At 37.7% G+C, this 18,540-nt stretch overlaps 1 protein-coding gene across 1 annotated transcript in view; it reads right to left on the bottom strand.

Moving 5' to 3' along the window:
- Positions 1-18,540, bottom strand: part of unc5db (unc-5 netrin receptor Db) — a 220,983-nt gene that overhangs the window by 40,611 nt on the left and 161,832 nt on the right. Inside the window, exons 4-7 of the mRNA XM_079814916.1 lie at positions 17,811-17,914; positions 5,592-5,772; positions 2,589-2,756; positions 98-262 (exon numbers count right to left, since the gene is read on the bottom strand). Of these exons, the coding sequence (XP_079671042.1) occupies positions 98-262; positions 2,589-2,756; positions 5,592-5,772; positions 17,811-17,914 (618 nt within the window). The remainder of the gene's footprint in view (positions 1-97; positions 263-2,588; positions 2,757-5,591; positions 5,773-17,810; positions 17,915-18,540) is intronic.

The following is an 18,540-nucleotide window of genomic DNA, read 5'->3' on the forward strand; positions in this document are numbered from 1 at the left end:
AAGTGAGCAATAGCATGACCAACATATGAAGCTGCTGCAGATGTCATTGATGAAAGGATGGTGTTTATGACACATTACGGCATTAGCACATACTTACTTTGCGTACACAGACCCCCTGTGCAGTTCTCCATGCTTTGACCTTCTCCCTCGCACATCTTGCCTCTGTGACGGGGCGGGGGAGCGTTGCACTCCCTCCATCGCTGCTTCTCACACTGTGCGCTACACATCGTCCAATCGCTCCACTCCTCCCAGACTCCATCCACTGCAGAGCACACAACAGGGTTGCCGTTTAAGGAAGGTGAACAGCTGCTCTGTGCATTAACTGCACTCTGCAATGAACTTATGAGATTTCTAGAGACTTCATAAACTTAATTAAAAGTGTTTTAATAGTCAAATTCTTGACCACACTGGGACGGTTACTTCAGCATATTTTCAGCCAATTGATCAAATTCTTAATATTACCTTTAGCTCGATAACAGGTTTAATCTGTTTTTCATCTTATTTTCAAGCTAAATAAACACAAATGATTGTTTAATTAGTTATCCACAATATACAAAATATGTATACTGCTGTTCAAACGTTTGGGGTGGGTAAGTTTTTTTTTTTATTGTTTTTTTTATGGTAACACCTTACAATAAGGTTTCATTAGTTAACATTAGTTATCTAATTTAGATAATATGATCTAATAATGAACTGCACTTCTACAGCATTTATTAATCTTAGTTATGTTAATGTCAACATGTACTAAAACATTATTAAAATCAAATGTTGTATTTGTTAACATTAGTTAATGCACTGTGAACTAACATGTACAATCAATGAACAGCTGGATTTTTATTAACTAACATTAACAAAGATTAATAAATACTGTAACAAATATACTGTTCATTGTTAGTTCATGTTAGTTAATACATTAACTAATGATAACAAATGAAACCTTATTGTAAAGTTACCGAAATTACTTTAGCATTAATTTAGAATTAAACTGATCGAAAGTGACAGTAAAGAATGTGACAAAAGATTTATATTTTAAATAAATGCTGTTCTTTTGAATTTTCTATTTGAAGAAACCTGAAAAAAATGCATCGTTTCCACAAAAAATATTTTCGATTAATAATAAGAAGCAATGTTTCTTGTTCATCAAATCAGCATATTTCTGGAGGATCTTGTGACACTGAAGACTGGAGTAATGACGCTGAATTACAGGAATAAATCACATACAAAAAAATAGAAAATTAAAATTTTCAATATTTTTCACAATATTACTAATTTTACTGTAATTTGATCAAATAAAGGCAGCCTTGGTGAGCATAAGAGTCTTACAAACCTCACACTTTTATTGTAACATTGCTAAGCTTAATATGTAAAGGAAAATAAATACTGTGATATTTTACTCGAATTGGACAGATGCCTAAGAGGTTTTGCAAAATAAGAATTTAATTATAAACTATTAATAAACAAAAAGTTTATAAAAGAGTCATTTTATAAATTCTTGAAAAATACTGACAACTATTTTATACAATTGCCTACTATTTACTATGGCAGAATCAAAGGAATTCATTTTTGCATTTGAGAATGCTATGAACACATTTTCCCATTTAATTTAATTTCTATAAAAAGTTTCTTAATTGTCATCGCACACTATATATAACTCTTTGCATGATTAAGAAATAAACAAATTAAATGTGTTTCACTCATTTGAAGCTTAACTGAACAAATTGGAATTTATTAGGCAAACCAACAGTAACCATGGGTCTGATCACAAAGACTAAATTGATTTAAATACCACAAAGAAAGGCAATTAAAAAATAACTCTTCTAATAAAATTACTCTAACTAGGGATTATTTTTTTCATTTTCAGGAGGTCTCATACATGTTGCAGATCCTCAGTAATTCCATCATAATACCCTTATACTTTGAATTATTACAGGACGTAGAAAGTATTACAATGTCTGATGTATTATGAATGAAAAACCACAGCTCTTATGGCTCGTTTCCACCGAGCGGTACAGTACAGTTCAGTACGATTTGGGGCGGTAAACCCTGATCTGGCTAGTGTTTCCACTGTAAACAGTACCCTTACTTGATAACCGTGGTGTAGGGATCGACGTCATTCTCGCGCAAAGAAGAAAGCAACACAGTAAACAACAATGGAGGAAATACATACAGCAGATCTTGTTCTTGTTTCTCGGCATGTGGCTGTTTGTCACAAGAAGACTTTGTTTGAGCAAATGCTTGCAGACTGCAAGGAAAAACAGCCGAAAAAGCATGCACAAGTGATGATTCTATGTCAACCAATCAACGTTCTGCAGTGAGTCTAGCTCCACACTTTGGGTACTGGACTACTGTGCTAGGTACCCCAATGAAAGGGTCCCAAAAAAGTTGTACGGTACGGTTTGGGATTTTGGTATCATTCACAACTGAATGGAAACGGAAATAATTGTGTACCGTACCTTACCATACCATAACATATTGCTCGGTGGAAACAAGGCTTTAAGTGCTACACTGACACTAAAAACTGCTGAAAGTTTGGATGGTGGAAGACAAGCTGCACCTCAGGGGTGTGTTGGGGTTGAAGAGGATCTAACCTGGGCAGAGAGCATTGCAGGTGATCTTCTGCACAGACATGCCCTCACAGAACGCTCCTCCGTTCAATGGAGCGGGGTTAGTGCAGGTCCGAGATCGCTTCTGAACTCCTCTCCCACAGTTCACGCTGCAAGGAGACCACTCAGTCCAAAGAGACCAACCACCATTTACTGCAGAGAGAGATCATCCACTGAATAACACAACAAATGAACTTAAGAGACTACCTTTCTCTCACCCTGTCAGAAGAAACACCCAGAGGACAGGATAACTAACAGGCTAAAGGAAAATCTTCTCTATTATCTGTGGTTTGACTTTTTGTAGTCTAGCTTTGATACGTCTTCGCTGTACAATCAGTAATACTGACACAACATTTTAACACCAACCTTTAGGGTCACAAAAAGAAGGAAAAGTGATTAGTTCTACTTTATTATTTGTATTCAGAAATCTTTCTGAATACAAACAATAAAAAAGAACTAGTCATATAATCGTTCATAGTTAGAATAGCAAAATAAACAGGCTTATCAACATTTTGATGACATCAAAGTCAGTGCTTTCCAATTAAATTATATCCTGCATTTTTGTACAATCTAGCCAAATAGCCAGATACCAATATGGACAGTTTGTGTGACATGCACTCATCCTCAAAAACTTTGCAAGGATAAAAAAAAGGACCCGTCACAAAGATTGCATACTACCTACATTCTCTCCTCTATCTGAGACTGATGTTTCCAAGCTGCTCCTTTCCAACGGTCTACCTCAAAAACCAACACTTAACACTGCAGTAGTAGATAACCTACAGACCTTTATCTCTGCTTCCTTCCTTCTCCAAAACTCTTGAAAGATCTACCTTCAATCACCATTCTTTTTTTTTCTTTTTTTCATAGAACAACCTGATGGACACCAGCCATCTGGGCTTCAAAAGTGGAAATTCCCCTGAATTGGCATGACTAGGGAGAACCATAAAATTGTCCGTCCACATTCTGCTTGATCTTTCTTGCTGGCTTTGACATGGTGAATCATCTGATTCTCCTTTCAGTCCTCTCATATGGGGTATCACTGGCAGTGTTCTTCACTATGAATCAAATCAGCAACATTTTAAAATAAGCTAATGCTTGCTTATTTCAGTTCTTCTGTACTTTGAGTGTCAAAAAAACAAAACAAAAAAAACAAATTGTATATACATATATATATATATATATATATATATACATATATACATATTTTATGAACGTATACTATATGCGGAGAGCATTCACTCAGTATCATTATCTCATTTTTGACATAGGTGGCTTTTAGAGGCTTTTGCATCTGAACTCTTCATATATATATATTATATATACACTCACCTAAAGGATTATTAGGAACACCATACTAATACTGTGTTTGACCCCCTTTCACCTTCAGAACTGCCTTAATTCTACGTGGCATTGATTCAACAAGGTGCTGAAAGCATTCTTTAAAAATGTTGGCCCATATTGATAGGATAGCATCTTGCAGTTGATGCAGATTTGTGGGATTCACATCCAGGGCACGAAGCTCCCGTTCCACCACATCCCAAAGATGCTCTATTGGGTTGAGATCTGGTGACTGTGGGGGCCATTTTAGTACAGTGAACTCATTGTCATGTTCAAGAAACCAATTTGAAATGATTCGAGCTTTATGACATGGTGCATTATCCTGCTGGAAGTAGCCATCAGAGGATGGGTACATGGTGGTCATAAAGGGATGGACATGGTCAGAAACAATGCTCAGGTAGGCCGTGGCATTTAAACAATGCCCAATTGGCACTAAGGGGCCTAAAGTGTGCCAAGAAAACACCCCCACACCATTCCACCACCACCAGCTTGCACAGTGGTAACAAGGCATGATGGATCCATGTTCTCATTCTGTTTACGCCAAATTCTGACTCTACCATCTGAATGTCTCAACAGAAATCGAGACTCATCAGACCAGGCAACATTTTTCCAGTCTTCAACTGTCCAATTTTGGGGAGCTCGTGCAAATTGTAGCCTCTTTTTCCTATTTGTAGTGGAGATGAGTGGTACCCGGTGGGGTCTTCTGCTGTTGTAGCCCATCCGCCTCAAGGTTGTGCGTGTTGTGGCTTCACAAATGCTTTGCTGCATACCTCGGTTGTAACGAGTGGTTATTCAGTCAAAGTTGCTCTTCTATCAGCTTGAATAAGTCGGTCCATTCTCCTCTGACCTCTAGGCATTTTCGCCCACAGGACTGCCACATACTGGATGTTTTTCCCTTTTCACACCCTTCTTTGTAAACCCTAGAAATGGTTGTGCGTGAAAATCCCAGTAACTGAGCAGATTGTGAAATACTCAGACCGGCCCGTCTGGCACCAACAACCATACCACGCTCAAAATTGCTTAAATCACCTTTCTTTCCCATTCTGACATTCAGTTTGGAGTTCAGGAGATTGTCTTGACCAGGACCACACCCCTAAATGCATTGAAGCAACTGCCATGTGATTGGTTGATTAGATAATTGCATTAATGAGAAATTGAACAGGTGTTCCTAATAATCCTTTAGGTGAGTGTATATGTATATATATCGGAGGTTAAAGGAATGGATCACTCAATAATGATAATCAGGTCATCATTTACTAAGTTTCATGTCGTTTTAAACATGAATGAATTTCTTCTTTAGCAAATATACATAAAAATATTTTTACTATTTTCATCCAAACAATGAAAGTCAATGGGGTCAACAAAACATTGAACCCCCATTAGACCAAAAAAACAACAAAAACAACATACATTTTTCAAAATATTTTTGAGTTTTACACAGAAAAAAAGTCATGAGGGTGAGTAAAGAACAACAATTTTCACTTTTTGATAAACTATGGTTTAAATTGGGTGTACAACTTAATGAGTTAAAAGTTAAAATGTGATAATGAATGACTTCACAGTGCTGTTGTAAGCAGAGAGTCGTTCATTATTATTTTTAGCGAAGCTGAGGAGACAATAAGTCAATGAAGCATATCAGTGTTGTCTTACCAAACACAACTACAGTAGCTGTAGCACTGCGTCTTTTTGCGACTATGTTACTGGCGAGGCAGGTGTAGTTGGCAGAGTCAGAGAGTCTGGCTTCATTGATTATCAGATTGTGGTCAGCACGGGTGTCAATATTGTCGTCTCCAAGGGAACGGACCAATTCTTCATTTTTCAACCACTCCACCTGACAAAAAGAAAAACATTTATTAATCAAAGCTACAATTAACAAAAGAGATACCAGTTTCTATACTCATTAAGAATAATAAACAGTAATCAGAAGAACAGTAAAATATTGCATTTAATATAATTATGACCGTTGGTCTCACGGCCCTGCACAATGCATTTATTCAAAGGAGAAATAGTTCCTATGTCACCAGAATGAAAACAGTTGCTTATTTTTGGCCTGTTTTGGCCAGTGTTTTTTCCAGTGACCGACACTGACAGGAAAGTAAAAAACACATATGGATTGGAAAAGCACTGTAAAAATACATTTACAGCACTTAAAACATGATCACATAAAAAGTGCCTAATTAAAAATTCTTATTAAAGTTTTTATCGACAATTTGTATTTCTTTATAGCATGTTTCAGGTGTTTATTATAAAGGATAAATCTGTGCAAATCTTTTTATTTATTTTTTTATTTTTTATAAATGTGCACTCATAATATTTAATTAAAAATGTTAATCTCCCCTCCCCCTTGAAACAGCGTCTGTTCTCTTTTTGATGTATGTCTCGGTGGTGGGTGGGACTAAATATCCCCCATAACCACTGCAAATAGCATTCATATCTGCCTTAATTTAGTTAGCAATGGCCAACTTCTGATCCAATCAATTCCAGAGGAAGAAATCCATTCCCATCCTACATTTTTTTCTCTTTCTAGAAACAGTTTCACTCGGATATACGATATATCGCAACTTCCGTTTCATGCTGACTTTAATCCAACAATCTGATGAGTGCTTTTAATAGAACATGGGTACTAAAATTATAGTCACATTAATGCTGTGTTTTGAGCAGTAACTGCAGTGATGCCCTGTTCGCCCTCTTCTCCTCAATCTCATCACAGCACTTTAAACTTTGCTCTATTCACAGATCATTTCTCAGAATCACATTAGCCCTCATGTTCATAGCTCAGAGTATGCTTTAATTATTTTGTGACTAACCCAGATGCATAAATAGAGTAATTAAGTTCAGAATGTTATACTATGAATCTGTAAAAATAAAGTTGGTGAAGTCTTAAGTAAAATTAAACACTGTAAAAAATTATTGTAATTATAACAAGTCATATAATAATTTGAAACACCGTAAACAGACACTCCCAGAATATATACAGTGAGGAAAATAAGTATTTGAACACCCTGCTATTTTGCAAGTTCTCCCACTTAGAAATCATGGAGGGGTCTGAAATTGTCATCGTAGGTGCATGTCCACTGTGAGAGACATAATCTAAAAAAAAAAAAAATCCAGATATCACAATGTATGATTTTTTAACTATTTATTTGTATGATACAGCTGCAAATAAGTATTTGAACACCTGTCTATCAGCTAGAATTCTGACCCTCAAAGACCTGTTAGTCTGCCTTTAAAATGTCCACCTCCACTCCATTTATTATCCTAAATTAGATGCACCTGTTTGAGGTCATTAGCTGCATAAAGACACGTGTCCACCCCATACAATCAGTAAGAATCCAACTACTAACATGGCCAAGACCAAAGAGCTGTCCAAAGACACTAGAGACAAAATTGTACACCTCCACAAGGCTGGAAAGGGCTACGGGAAAATTGCCAAGCAGCTTGGTGAAAAAAGGTCCACTGTTGGAGCAATCATTAGAAAATGGAAGAAGCTAAACATGACTGTCAATCTCCCTTGGACTGGGGCTCCATGCAAGATCTCACCTCGTGGGGTCTCAATGATCCTAAGAAAGGTGAGAAATCAGCCCAGAACTACACGGGAGGAGCTGGTCAATGACCTGAAAAGAGCTGGGACCACGGTTTCCAATGTTACTGTTGGTAATACACTAAGACGTCATGGTTTGAAATCATGCATGGCACGGAAGGTTCCCCTGCTTAAACCAGCACATGTCCAGGCCCGTCTTAAGTTTGCCAATGACCATTTGGATGATCCAGAGGAGTCATGGGAGAAAGTCATGTGGTCAGATGAGACCAAAATAGAACTTTTTGGTCATAATTCCACTAAACGTGTTTGGAGGAAGAAGAATGATGAGTACAATCCCAAGAACACCATCCCTACTGTGAAGCATGGGGGTGGTAGCATCATGCTTTGGGGGTGTTTTTCTGCACATGGGACAGGGCGACTGCGCTGTATTAAGGAGAGGATTGACCGGGGCCATGTATTGCGAGATTTTGGGGAACAACCTCCTTCCCTCAGTTAGAGCACTGAAGATGGGTCGAGGCTGGGTCTTCCAACATGACAATGACCCGAAGCACACAGCCAGGATAACAAAGGAGTGGCTCTGTAAGAAGCATATCAAGGTTCTGGCGTGGCCTAGCCAGTCTCCAGACCTAAACCCAATAGAGAATCTTTGGAGGGAGCTCAAACTCTGTGTTTCTCAGCGACAGGCCAGAAACCTGACTGATCTAGAGAAGATCTGTGTGGAGTGGGCCAAAATCCCTCCTGCAGTGTGTTCTAACCTGGTGAAAAACTACAGGCAACGTTTGACCTCTGTAATTGCAAACAAAGGCTACTGTACCAAATATTAACATTGATGTTCTCAGGTGTTCAAATACGTATTTGCAGCTGTGTCATACAAATAAATAGTTAAAAAATCATACATTGTGATTTCTGGATTTTTTTTTAATAGATTATGTCTCTCACAGTGGACATGAAGCCAGCGCAAGTTCTGCCAGGAAGACTCAATCATTACGTCACTAATTACCTGCTCATCTATCCATCATATCCTTTTTCTGTAGCATAAAAAGGTAGTAATTACTCATGTCTGAGTTCGAAGATACCGTCGCTTCAGCGCCACCATCCTCCCCACCACCACCAAGATGGGACCTTTCCTCCATCACCCCCTACACCACCAGTCGGGCCCTTCTATCATCCTCAACACCACCAGATGGGTTCTCCTCTCTACCCCGAAGACTTCAGGATGTTCTTTTCCTCCATCTACCACACCACCACCAGATGGCCCCCTTCCTTACTTCGCGGGGGTGGGCTGTGCCCTTGCCTTCGTCTTCAGGCAGGATACGCAGATTCCGTACCCTCAGAATGCGAATTACGAATGGGGCCTACGCCAAAGAACTTGATTGCTTGCTGAGCTCCTAAATAAATGTTATTGTTACAGCATTAATTCTCCCGAGTCTTTCTGGTAGATATGCACCTACGATGACAATTTCTAAGTGGGAGAACTTGCAAAATAGCAGGGTGTTCAAATATTTATTTTCCTCACTGTATATAGAGATGGATATTATATAGATATTACAGTCTGTAAAAATATACCTCTGAGTGGGCCTAACCGCATCAACTATATAATATATATATATATGAATCTGTGAAAATGTGAATAATTGTAACTAAATAAAAGAGATCAAACAAAATGTATATTATTTTTTATTTAGTACTGTCTTGAATAAGATATTTTACATAAAAAATGTTTGCATATAGTCCAAAAGACAAAAACAAATAGCTGAATTTATTAAAATAACCACGTTCAAAAATTAATGAACCATTAATTCTCAATACTGTGTGTCGTTCCCTGGATGATCCACGGCTGTTTTTTGTTTTGTGATGGTCGTTCACGAGTCCCTTGTTTGTCTTGAGCAGTTAAACTACCCAATGTTCTTCAGAAAAATCCTCTAGGTCCTGCACATTCTTCAGTTTCCCAGCATCTTTTGCATATTTGAACCCTCTCCAGCAGGGACTGTTTGATTTTGAGATCCAGCTTTTCACACTGAGGACAATTGAGGGACTCAAACACAATTACTAAAAAAGGTTGAAACATTCACTGATGCTCCAGAAGGAAACACGATGCATTAAGAGCTGGGGGGTGAAAACGTGTTGAATTTGAAGATCAAAGTAAATTGTACTCAATTTGTCTTCTGGGAAACATGCAAGTATCTTCAGTTGCTTCTGAAGGGCAGTATTAGATGGGAAAAAAAGATATTTAAACAAAATAAGAAACTTTTGGACATCTTCATCCTGGTCAAAAGTTTTCACCCCCAGCTCTTAAAGCATCGACGTTTCCTTCTGGAGCATCAGTGAATGTTTCAACCTTTTTTAGTAGTTGTGTCTGATAAATAAAAATATGGTGGTACGGTGTATATATATATATATATATATATATATATATATGGTGTATATATATACACTCACCTAAAGGATTATTAGGAACACCATAGTAATACTGTGTTTGACCCCCTTTCGCCTTCAGAACTGCCTTAATTCTACGTGGCATTGATTCAACAAGATGCTGAAAGCATTCTTTAGAAATGTTGGCCCATATTGATAGGATAGCATCTTGCAGTTGATGGAGATTTGTGGGATGCACATCCAGGGCACGAAGCTCCCGTTCCACCACATCCCAAAGATGCTCTATTGGGTTGAGATGATGACTGGTGACTGTGGGGGCCATTTTAATACAGTGAACTCATTGTCATGTTCAAGAAACCAATTTGAAATGATTCGAGCTTTGTGATATGGTGCATTATCCTGCTGGAAGTAGCCATCAGAGGATGGGTACATGGTGGTCATAAAGGGATGGACATGGTCAGAAACAATGCTTACACCACCACCACCAGCCTGCACAGTGGTAACAAGGCATGATGGATCCATGTTCTCATTCTGTTTACGCCAAATTCTGACTCTACCATCTGAACGTCTCAACAGAAATCGAGACTCATCAGACCAGGCAACATTTTTCCAGTCTTCAACTGTCCAATTTTGGTGAGCTCGTGCAAATTGTAGCCTCTTTTTCCTATTTGTAGTGGAGATGAGTGGTACCCTGTGGGGTCTTCTGCTGTTGTAGCCCATCCGCCTCAAGGTTGTGCATGTTGTGGCTTCACAAATGCTCTGCTGCATACCTCGGTTGTAACGAGTGGTTATTTCAGTCAAAGTTGCTCTTCTATCAGCTTGAATCAGTCGGCCCATTCTCCTCTGACCTCTAGCATCAACAAGGCATTTTCGCCCACAGGACTGCCGCATACTGGATGTTTTTCCCTTTTCACACCATTCTTTGTAAACCCTAGAAATGGTTGTGTGTGAAAATCCCAGTAACTGAGCAGATTGTGAAATACTCAGACCGGCCCATCTGGCACCAACAAACATGCCACGCTCAAAATTGCTTAAATCCCCTTTCTTTCCCATTCTGACATTCAGTTTGGAGTTCAGGAGATTGTCTTGACCAGGACCACACCCCTAAATGCATTGAAGCAACTGCCATGTGATTGGTTGATTAGATAATTGCATTAATGAGAAATTGAACAGGTGTTCCTAATACTCCTTTAGGTGAGTGTGTATATATATATATATATATATATATATATATATATATATATATATATATATATATATATATATATATATATATATATATATATATAGTTCACTCTGTTAAAATTAAAATGTTGCCACCATATTTTTATTTATTTATTTGCTGGGGGAAAAAATGCTTAGTTCTCCCAGTCTGGACAACCCTATTAGTCAGGTATGCCTTGCTAGTTTAAAAGGGATTTTGGGCACTTTTTGGTTAGTCAGACCATGAAGACAGCTGGCCAGTCAACTAAGACCAACAAATCACCCGGTTTAAGCTGGTTTTCAGCAGGGATTCATACTACTTGTGTATTGAAGTGGAGAGCGCACTTCTCTAATGTATTTACTCAAGTTTTCAGGGAAACTTGGGAGTTGAAAAAGGCAATTAGCACACAGTGAAAGCAGAGCTCTCTGTTGAGACATTTGCCATGCTCTGCATTCTTGAGCACCACTTTCCCTCAGCCTTTGAAAAGGTGCAGAGCACAGAAATGAAGAGGAGAGGGAGAAAGAAGGGGGGAAAGACAGGATAGAGGAAGAGAGGCAGTGAGAAGAGGAAAGGTATAGGGGACAAATACAAATTAGCTGGGTGAATGTGTGGCAGAAGATGTGAGAAATGAATGGCCTAATTGGCACATTTGTTTCAATTACAGCGTGGCTAACAGTGGCAGGGCTGACGGAGGAGTTTCCACATTCTCAAGAGGATCTCGTGATTTCATTAGTGCCTCTATCCTGACTGATTAAGGTCCTGTTGACAGGAAGAGATCAGCCGAAGTGAAGACCTTACCGTTATCACAGACACAGAGGCTATTCTTCTGTCACCCATGAAAATGTTTTTGAAAAATGAAGATATCCAAAATATTTGGATTGGCTTGTGCAGTTGGTGTTAGAGGAGTTTTTACCTGTGAAATGTGTTTGTGTGTGTACGGTGGAGAAGATGCTGTTGAAACTGCTTCATATTTCAGCAGGGTAATTACTAAGATTAAACAGCTCTGATAGACGGCCCTCAGGGAGCAGAAATATAACGCTGCCTCGCTGACTGTGAATTCAATCAAACCCACTCGCGCACAACACATTGACAAGACCGACACAAGCAGACACACCTACAATCACTTTGAAATTGATTTTGACACCAACCTTTGATAGTGCAGACAGCTAAATGTGAATTTCTGCAAATGCTTTTGTTTTCATCTTTGGTATAATGATAATGCATACAATACATCCTTTCAAATTAGTATTAAGTTTAAACAAACTACTGCCATTTCATCTATAAAATATGCATGAGTAAATTAATTCACCTAATGACATTTAGAATAAAACATACTGTTTTTACCATGGCACCTTGACAGCTAAAACATCTGCTGTGACTGGAAAGTTGAAATGAGATCCATAATAGATGACAATTAACCAAGATGCTGGTGTTTATTTATAGCAGAATCTTTCTTGGGGACCCTTGCAAGAACTTGGCAGGAAGGGCTTACTCGAGAAATAGCAGACAATGAGCTAGAGAGTGTGGGCAACACAAAGTGTCTGCATTTTCTGAAAACTATCCAATTTTTCAAGTAATTCAAGGGCTGCCAAGTTCTCAGGGTGAGTAAACTGTGAGTTGTGGCTAGTGCTATTAAGCTTAAGTACTTAACTGCAGAAACGCCAGAGCTTTGAAATCATGGATCTGATCTGATGGACTATTACCTTAACACCATCCCTGGTTTACTGAGGTCAGCTGCTATTCTACCTAAACTTACTTTATTACATTTAGGATAACAAGTCCTACTTATTGGTGTGGTATTTCAACACAAAACTCCCATTTTGTTACAGAGACGATGCCAATTACCGGTAAGTGTCTTACTTGTATGACTCAATGAGGGATTTGAACTTGTAACTAATGAAAGACACCACCATCACATCGTAGATCAATAACTAATCAAAACATTACCAAGTATATGTTCCTTTAATTCTGTCTTTAAATGACCTTGGTATAACTATAGTTTGAGCAAAATAATTCAATTTTGCAATTCCCATTGACCTGTATGCCATAAAATATTCACTAGCAAATAGTTTAGCTTTGCATCATACAGGATTTATTGGAATCTTTCTTTTCTGGAAGAGTGTGATTAATAATGAACAATTAGAACATACTTGATTTTTCTTTTTAGTACTTTATATCTAAAACACATTTCAAACTTCAAGAGTGAACGTGCTTGGCATTTCACATGCCAATATATTACTGCCAATCAATTTTCACAAAATAGTCTTGGTCACTCTAAATCAGCAATCATCTCTATAGTGAGGTCAGTTCATGGGTTGATGTGATCCCTGTAATCCAAGTCATCCCAGTTAAATTAATGCCTGAGGTCTCAATCCACAAATTAATTCTATTTGCATAGACTCATTGTTTTCTTATTCTTATCATCTCAATTTCAAAGTCAAATTCCAATTTATACCCAAGCATAGTTATCCCTTGATGCACTTTGAATTAAAATGATGATCCTTAAAATAACAATAAAACACACACACACACACACACACACACACACACACACACACACACACACACACACACACACACACACACACACACACACACACACACACACACACACACACACACACACACACACACACACACACACACACACACACACACACACACACACACACACACACACTAAGGAATTAACCTCAGACCTGGCAAACACAGAGGAAAATGCTGTGCAAACACTTCTAGGATTATGTTGGTCAATAATACAGAAATAAAGGCAACCACAAGCAAGCACAGAGTTGTCCCTTTCATCCGCTCCTCTCCTGAACACACAACCACATTACCGCTCTTTCCAGATCAGCCTTATCACAGCTAAACACATAGAGACAGGATACCACCCAGCTCCGACCGGCCTGTAATTGGCTTGTTAGATCATGCCGATCATCACTCACTTTCATGGTGGCTGGAAATGAACAGGAGAGCGCAAAAGCAGGAAACAGGTAGGAACACATGAAATGAGCGCTGAGCTATTGCTTTTTGAATGGAATGAAGCGCTTGATGCTTTTACGGAATTAGAAAAAACGATGGTGATCTCAATTATGTTTCATTGAAGTATCAACTTGGTTCCAGATGTTTTTCCTAAAAATCCTGTGTCATAAAAAAGACACAAATGAGACTTTAAGGTTATGGAGCTATAAATGTTTGAAAGGCTCAGATAATTTGTCCTTAGATGAATTTTTTTTCGAATTTGAAATATCAGTTCAGTTCAGTTCAGTTCAGTTCAGTTCAGTTCAGTGAATTTGGCAAATCATTTTAAGAGTTTGTTTAAACCTTTATATGAGAAACATGCTGCATGATATTTTCTTACAAGCAAGATACTTAAAAATCCCCCCACCCCTATGGAATCCTCTTAACGATTTCCAAGTCAATAGCTGGAAAAGAAAACACAGTAAAGGGAAGGTAAGACCATTTTCTGGACAAACTTAAATGTAATATATTTCACAAAAAGTTTTGGGAACAAAATCTCTCTTGGCCAAATGAACACTACTAAATTCAGAGTGCATAATCTCATTAAGAAGATTTTTATGATAACAGAGTCTAGACCAACTAAGCAGAAAGGCTTAAGAAGCTCTCTGGGGAAACCCATTTACAGTTACAGTTTAGCTCTAAAACAGAAAACTTGTTCTCTTTCTAAAAGGTCATCTCAGAATTTTTTTGTGTTTAAGCTGTAATTACCGCAGTGCTGAGCAGCCCCCCTGCGTAGACACAGGATCATATTACAGTTTAATTCACCACTCAGATTCATTCAACACATTAATACTGCTACTATTTAAAAGGACAACGCACCCATTTAAAGGAATAGATTACCACCAAAATACAGTTTTTCGCTCATTCTAAACATTATTTTTTTCTCTTACCAAAGGAAAAAATTAAGCAGAATGTCCAAGCTTTTGTTTTCTATACACTGAATTTAGATGGTTTATTTATTTATTTATTAGATTTATTTGACATGGACATAACAATTACATTGGACGAACCAAATGCATTTGCTTAAGTGTTTTAGCACACATGCTAATCTTTAACACCTGTCCAAGGGAGGCTTTTTTAAATAGGGTAAAAAAAACAAAAAAACAATATTAATAACAACAATGCTGAAATGATAATAAAGAAAACAAATTATCATAATAATAATACAGAAAAGGAAAAAGAAAAACAGAAATACCATAAAATTACAAAAAGAGAAAAGAAAATAGAAAATACTCTATATGGAATATATAGAGAAAAAAAACGATATATTCCAAATTATTTTCATACAAAGACTATAAAGCAAAGACAACATGATCAGACAATTACTCAGTGTAAGGCTATTCATGCGAGCACTGTTGTTTTGATTTTAACCATTGTTTAATTGTTTAACCATTGTCTTTAACTCTCTAAAGATGCCAAAAACACAATTAACCATAAAAATCTTGCTGTATCATATTTGATACGCAAATTTATAAGGCCTATAATTTATCAATATGAGCAACACTTTTCTGAAAAACCTGTTGTACACAAGCTACTTCATGTCTTCCTTTGTCTATCTAAAAACACCCTCCTTCAAGTCGTGATTACACATGTCTTTTTGCTATGAAATATTATTAATAATAAATAAATATTTAAAAAAAATTATCGGGAGTCTCTCAATCATCATTGTGTTTTGTTGCATTATATGCTTTGCTCCCCACAATAAAAACTACAGAGCTTTGATCATAAAACTAAGCATTTAAATAAGAGTAAGCGATCAGAATTTGATAATTCCCTATTCTCATATGTCATGCTACATAAGCCATAAAAGCCTGATGTATCAAATATGATACTCAACAAAAAAAACACTTTTTTATTTTGTTCAAACGTTCAATAAACATTTCCTTTTCCAATGTATATGTACATAACTATTCTTTCATATGTCAAGCTTTACAGGGTTAAAGTATCATAAGAGTGATCCATATGATTTGTGTGCTATATTACTTCAACATATTACTACTGCTATATGTCTTCATAAGCCCGATAGCTTTGTGTGAAGAGAGAGAAGATTATCAATGAATAAGGGCTTGAATTTCAGTCTCTTCTTCACACAAAGCTATTATATGAACAGAGTATAGTACAGAACACTTACAATAAAGTCAAATCGATCACTTTTATTATGCCTTTTGTCTGTTTTGGAGACTGGCTGTATAACACCATACACTTTTGTTGTATAAAATAAAGCAGCTCAGACATTCTGCCTAATAAGAATGCATGTAAAGTAGCAATGACCAGCAACAGCCTTTACTTCAAAACAAGATGATATTTGCTTACTTATTAGAACAAAGATCAGGCTGGTTAATTATCTCAAGAGCCAACAGTGATGACAAACTAACTCTATCCAGAAAGACGTGAGTCTCATTAGCTTTGTGACCACAGAAATCCTACAGAGTATTACTCAGAGGGGGTGTTTACGACAGTTTAAAACCACAAACACAGTCCACTAGGACAGAAAGAAAGAGAGGGTGTGAGAGAGAGAGAGAGAGAGAGAGAGAGAGAGAGAGAGAGAGAGAGAGAGAGAGAGAGAGAGAGAGAGAGAGTCAAAATGATGCTGTATAAATCTTTGCACTCACTCCCTCACAGCTTGGATTTAAATATTTCATGGCAGAGGTGTGCTGGAATGGACCCGATCGCCGATTGCTGGTCTGCACTCTACATTATTCACTAGCCCCTCTTATAGCTGACTTCATTTATGTTGACAAAGTACTTTAAGGGAGATTCTTGTCTTCAAGTACATCCCAGATTTTCTGTCCAACGTGCACTCGAATAGACAGACGCTGGCAGAGCTCTTCCATTTTATCACTGAATCATTCACAAAGCATTGGTGGCTGCCAAACCCTACTATAATCACACACACACACACACACATGTACATGGATATATTGCTTGCTCATAATCAATGATATGTGGACCTGTCGTTTTTGTCCCTTACTTGACCCTTGACTGCACACGAATGTGTATTAAACTGAAATCAATCCATCAAATTTGATGACAACACTCAGTGCACAGTAAGTTGATGTTCTCTTTAAAGGAATAGTTTGTAAAATGAAATCCGTCCATCATGTCATTCCAAACCTGTATGACTTACTTTCTTGTGTGGCACACAAAAGGAGATTTTTTTTTTTTTTATGTGTTTTTTATCCATACAATGAAATTCAATATGGTCCCATATTGTTTTAGACATCATTGACTTTCATTATATGGACCAAAACAATATCTGTATGATTTTCTTCCTTACATTGAACACACAAATAGTGTTTCTCTCTCTCTCTCTCTCTCTCTGTACACAGAAAAATCAATGTTGTTTGTCTTTGTTGTCGTCCCATGTTGTTTTAGACGAAGATAGTTTGAAAAATGTCAGAGTATTATTTGTTCCAACAATGAGAGTCAACATGGTCCCATGTTGTTTTGGACCCCATTGACTTTCAATATAAATGAACCAAAGCAGTTCTTTACAATATATTTTGTGTTCCATAGAAGAAAAAGCCATACAGGATTGTAACAACATGAGGCTGGCTAAATTACATTTATCTGGGTGAACTATCCCTTTTAGTTAAACAGGCATCACTTAGCACAGATGTTTAAAACAGCGCTGATGATCTTTTCCAGTTAGCAGAGAGCATGTACTGCCCTTCCCAGATATCCTCCCTGTGGGAATGATGTCAGAGGCTGACAGAACGGATCTTACCTCTGCCATGGGCACTCCCTCCGGGGGACGGCAATGCAGCACAATCATGCCCTTGATTGGCACTTCCTTCCCTTGAGGATCCTGCTCGAAGTTTTTGCGAAGGTCTGTTTGAAAAGATAAGAGGCAGCTGTCACAGCGGGCAGAGTCCGAGCCGATATTTGGCCTATCTATGCCAATCGCTTTCACCACTCCACATCCTGCTCTCTCTATGCCCCCTGCCCTTGGTTTTGGCAACCTTAGAAAGGCAGGGCAAAAGAGCTGCAGAGTGCAGACATTATCAATGGTGCTCCGGCCATCTGCTAGAGTTGCAGGTGTCGTTGGTTCAGTTCAGTCTCATGCTTAAACAGCAATAGATTTTTTTTTCTGTACAATGCAAAAAATCTTTCAATTTGTAGAAAGAAAACACTAGGAAAATGCTTTAGGTATGATAAAAACAATGCTTCCTGTTTTCAACTGAAATAAAATTGTTAATCGATAACAACTGATAATAAAGTATGATAATGATAATCATAGCAAATAATAATAAAAACTAAATAATGCTGTTAATAGATTGCAAAGTTAAATATGCCTTCAGATTTAACGCATTTAGGCCCCGTTTCACAGATAGGGCTTGGGCTTAGATTAAGTCAGGATTAAGCTTTAGTTCAATTAGGGCATTTAAGTGTGTTTTATAAACGTGCCGTAGAAAAAAAAACATTACAGGTGTGAATCTTGGGACAAAACAATGGCA

Source organism: Gobio gobio (genome assembly GCF_949357685.1).
Source record: "Gobio gobio genome assembly, chromosome: 4".
Lineage (NCBI taxonomy): Eukaryota > Metazoa > Chordata > Actinopteri > Cypriniformes > Gobionidae > Gobio > Gobio gobio.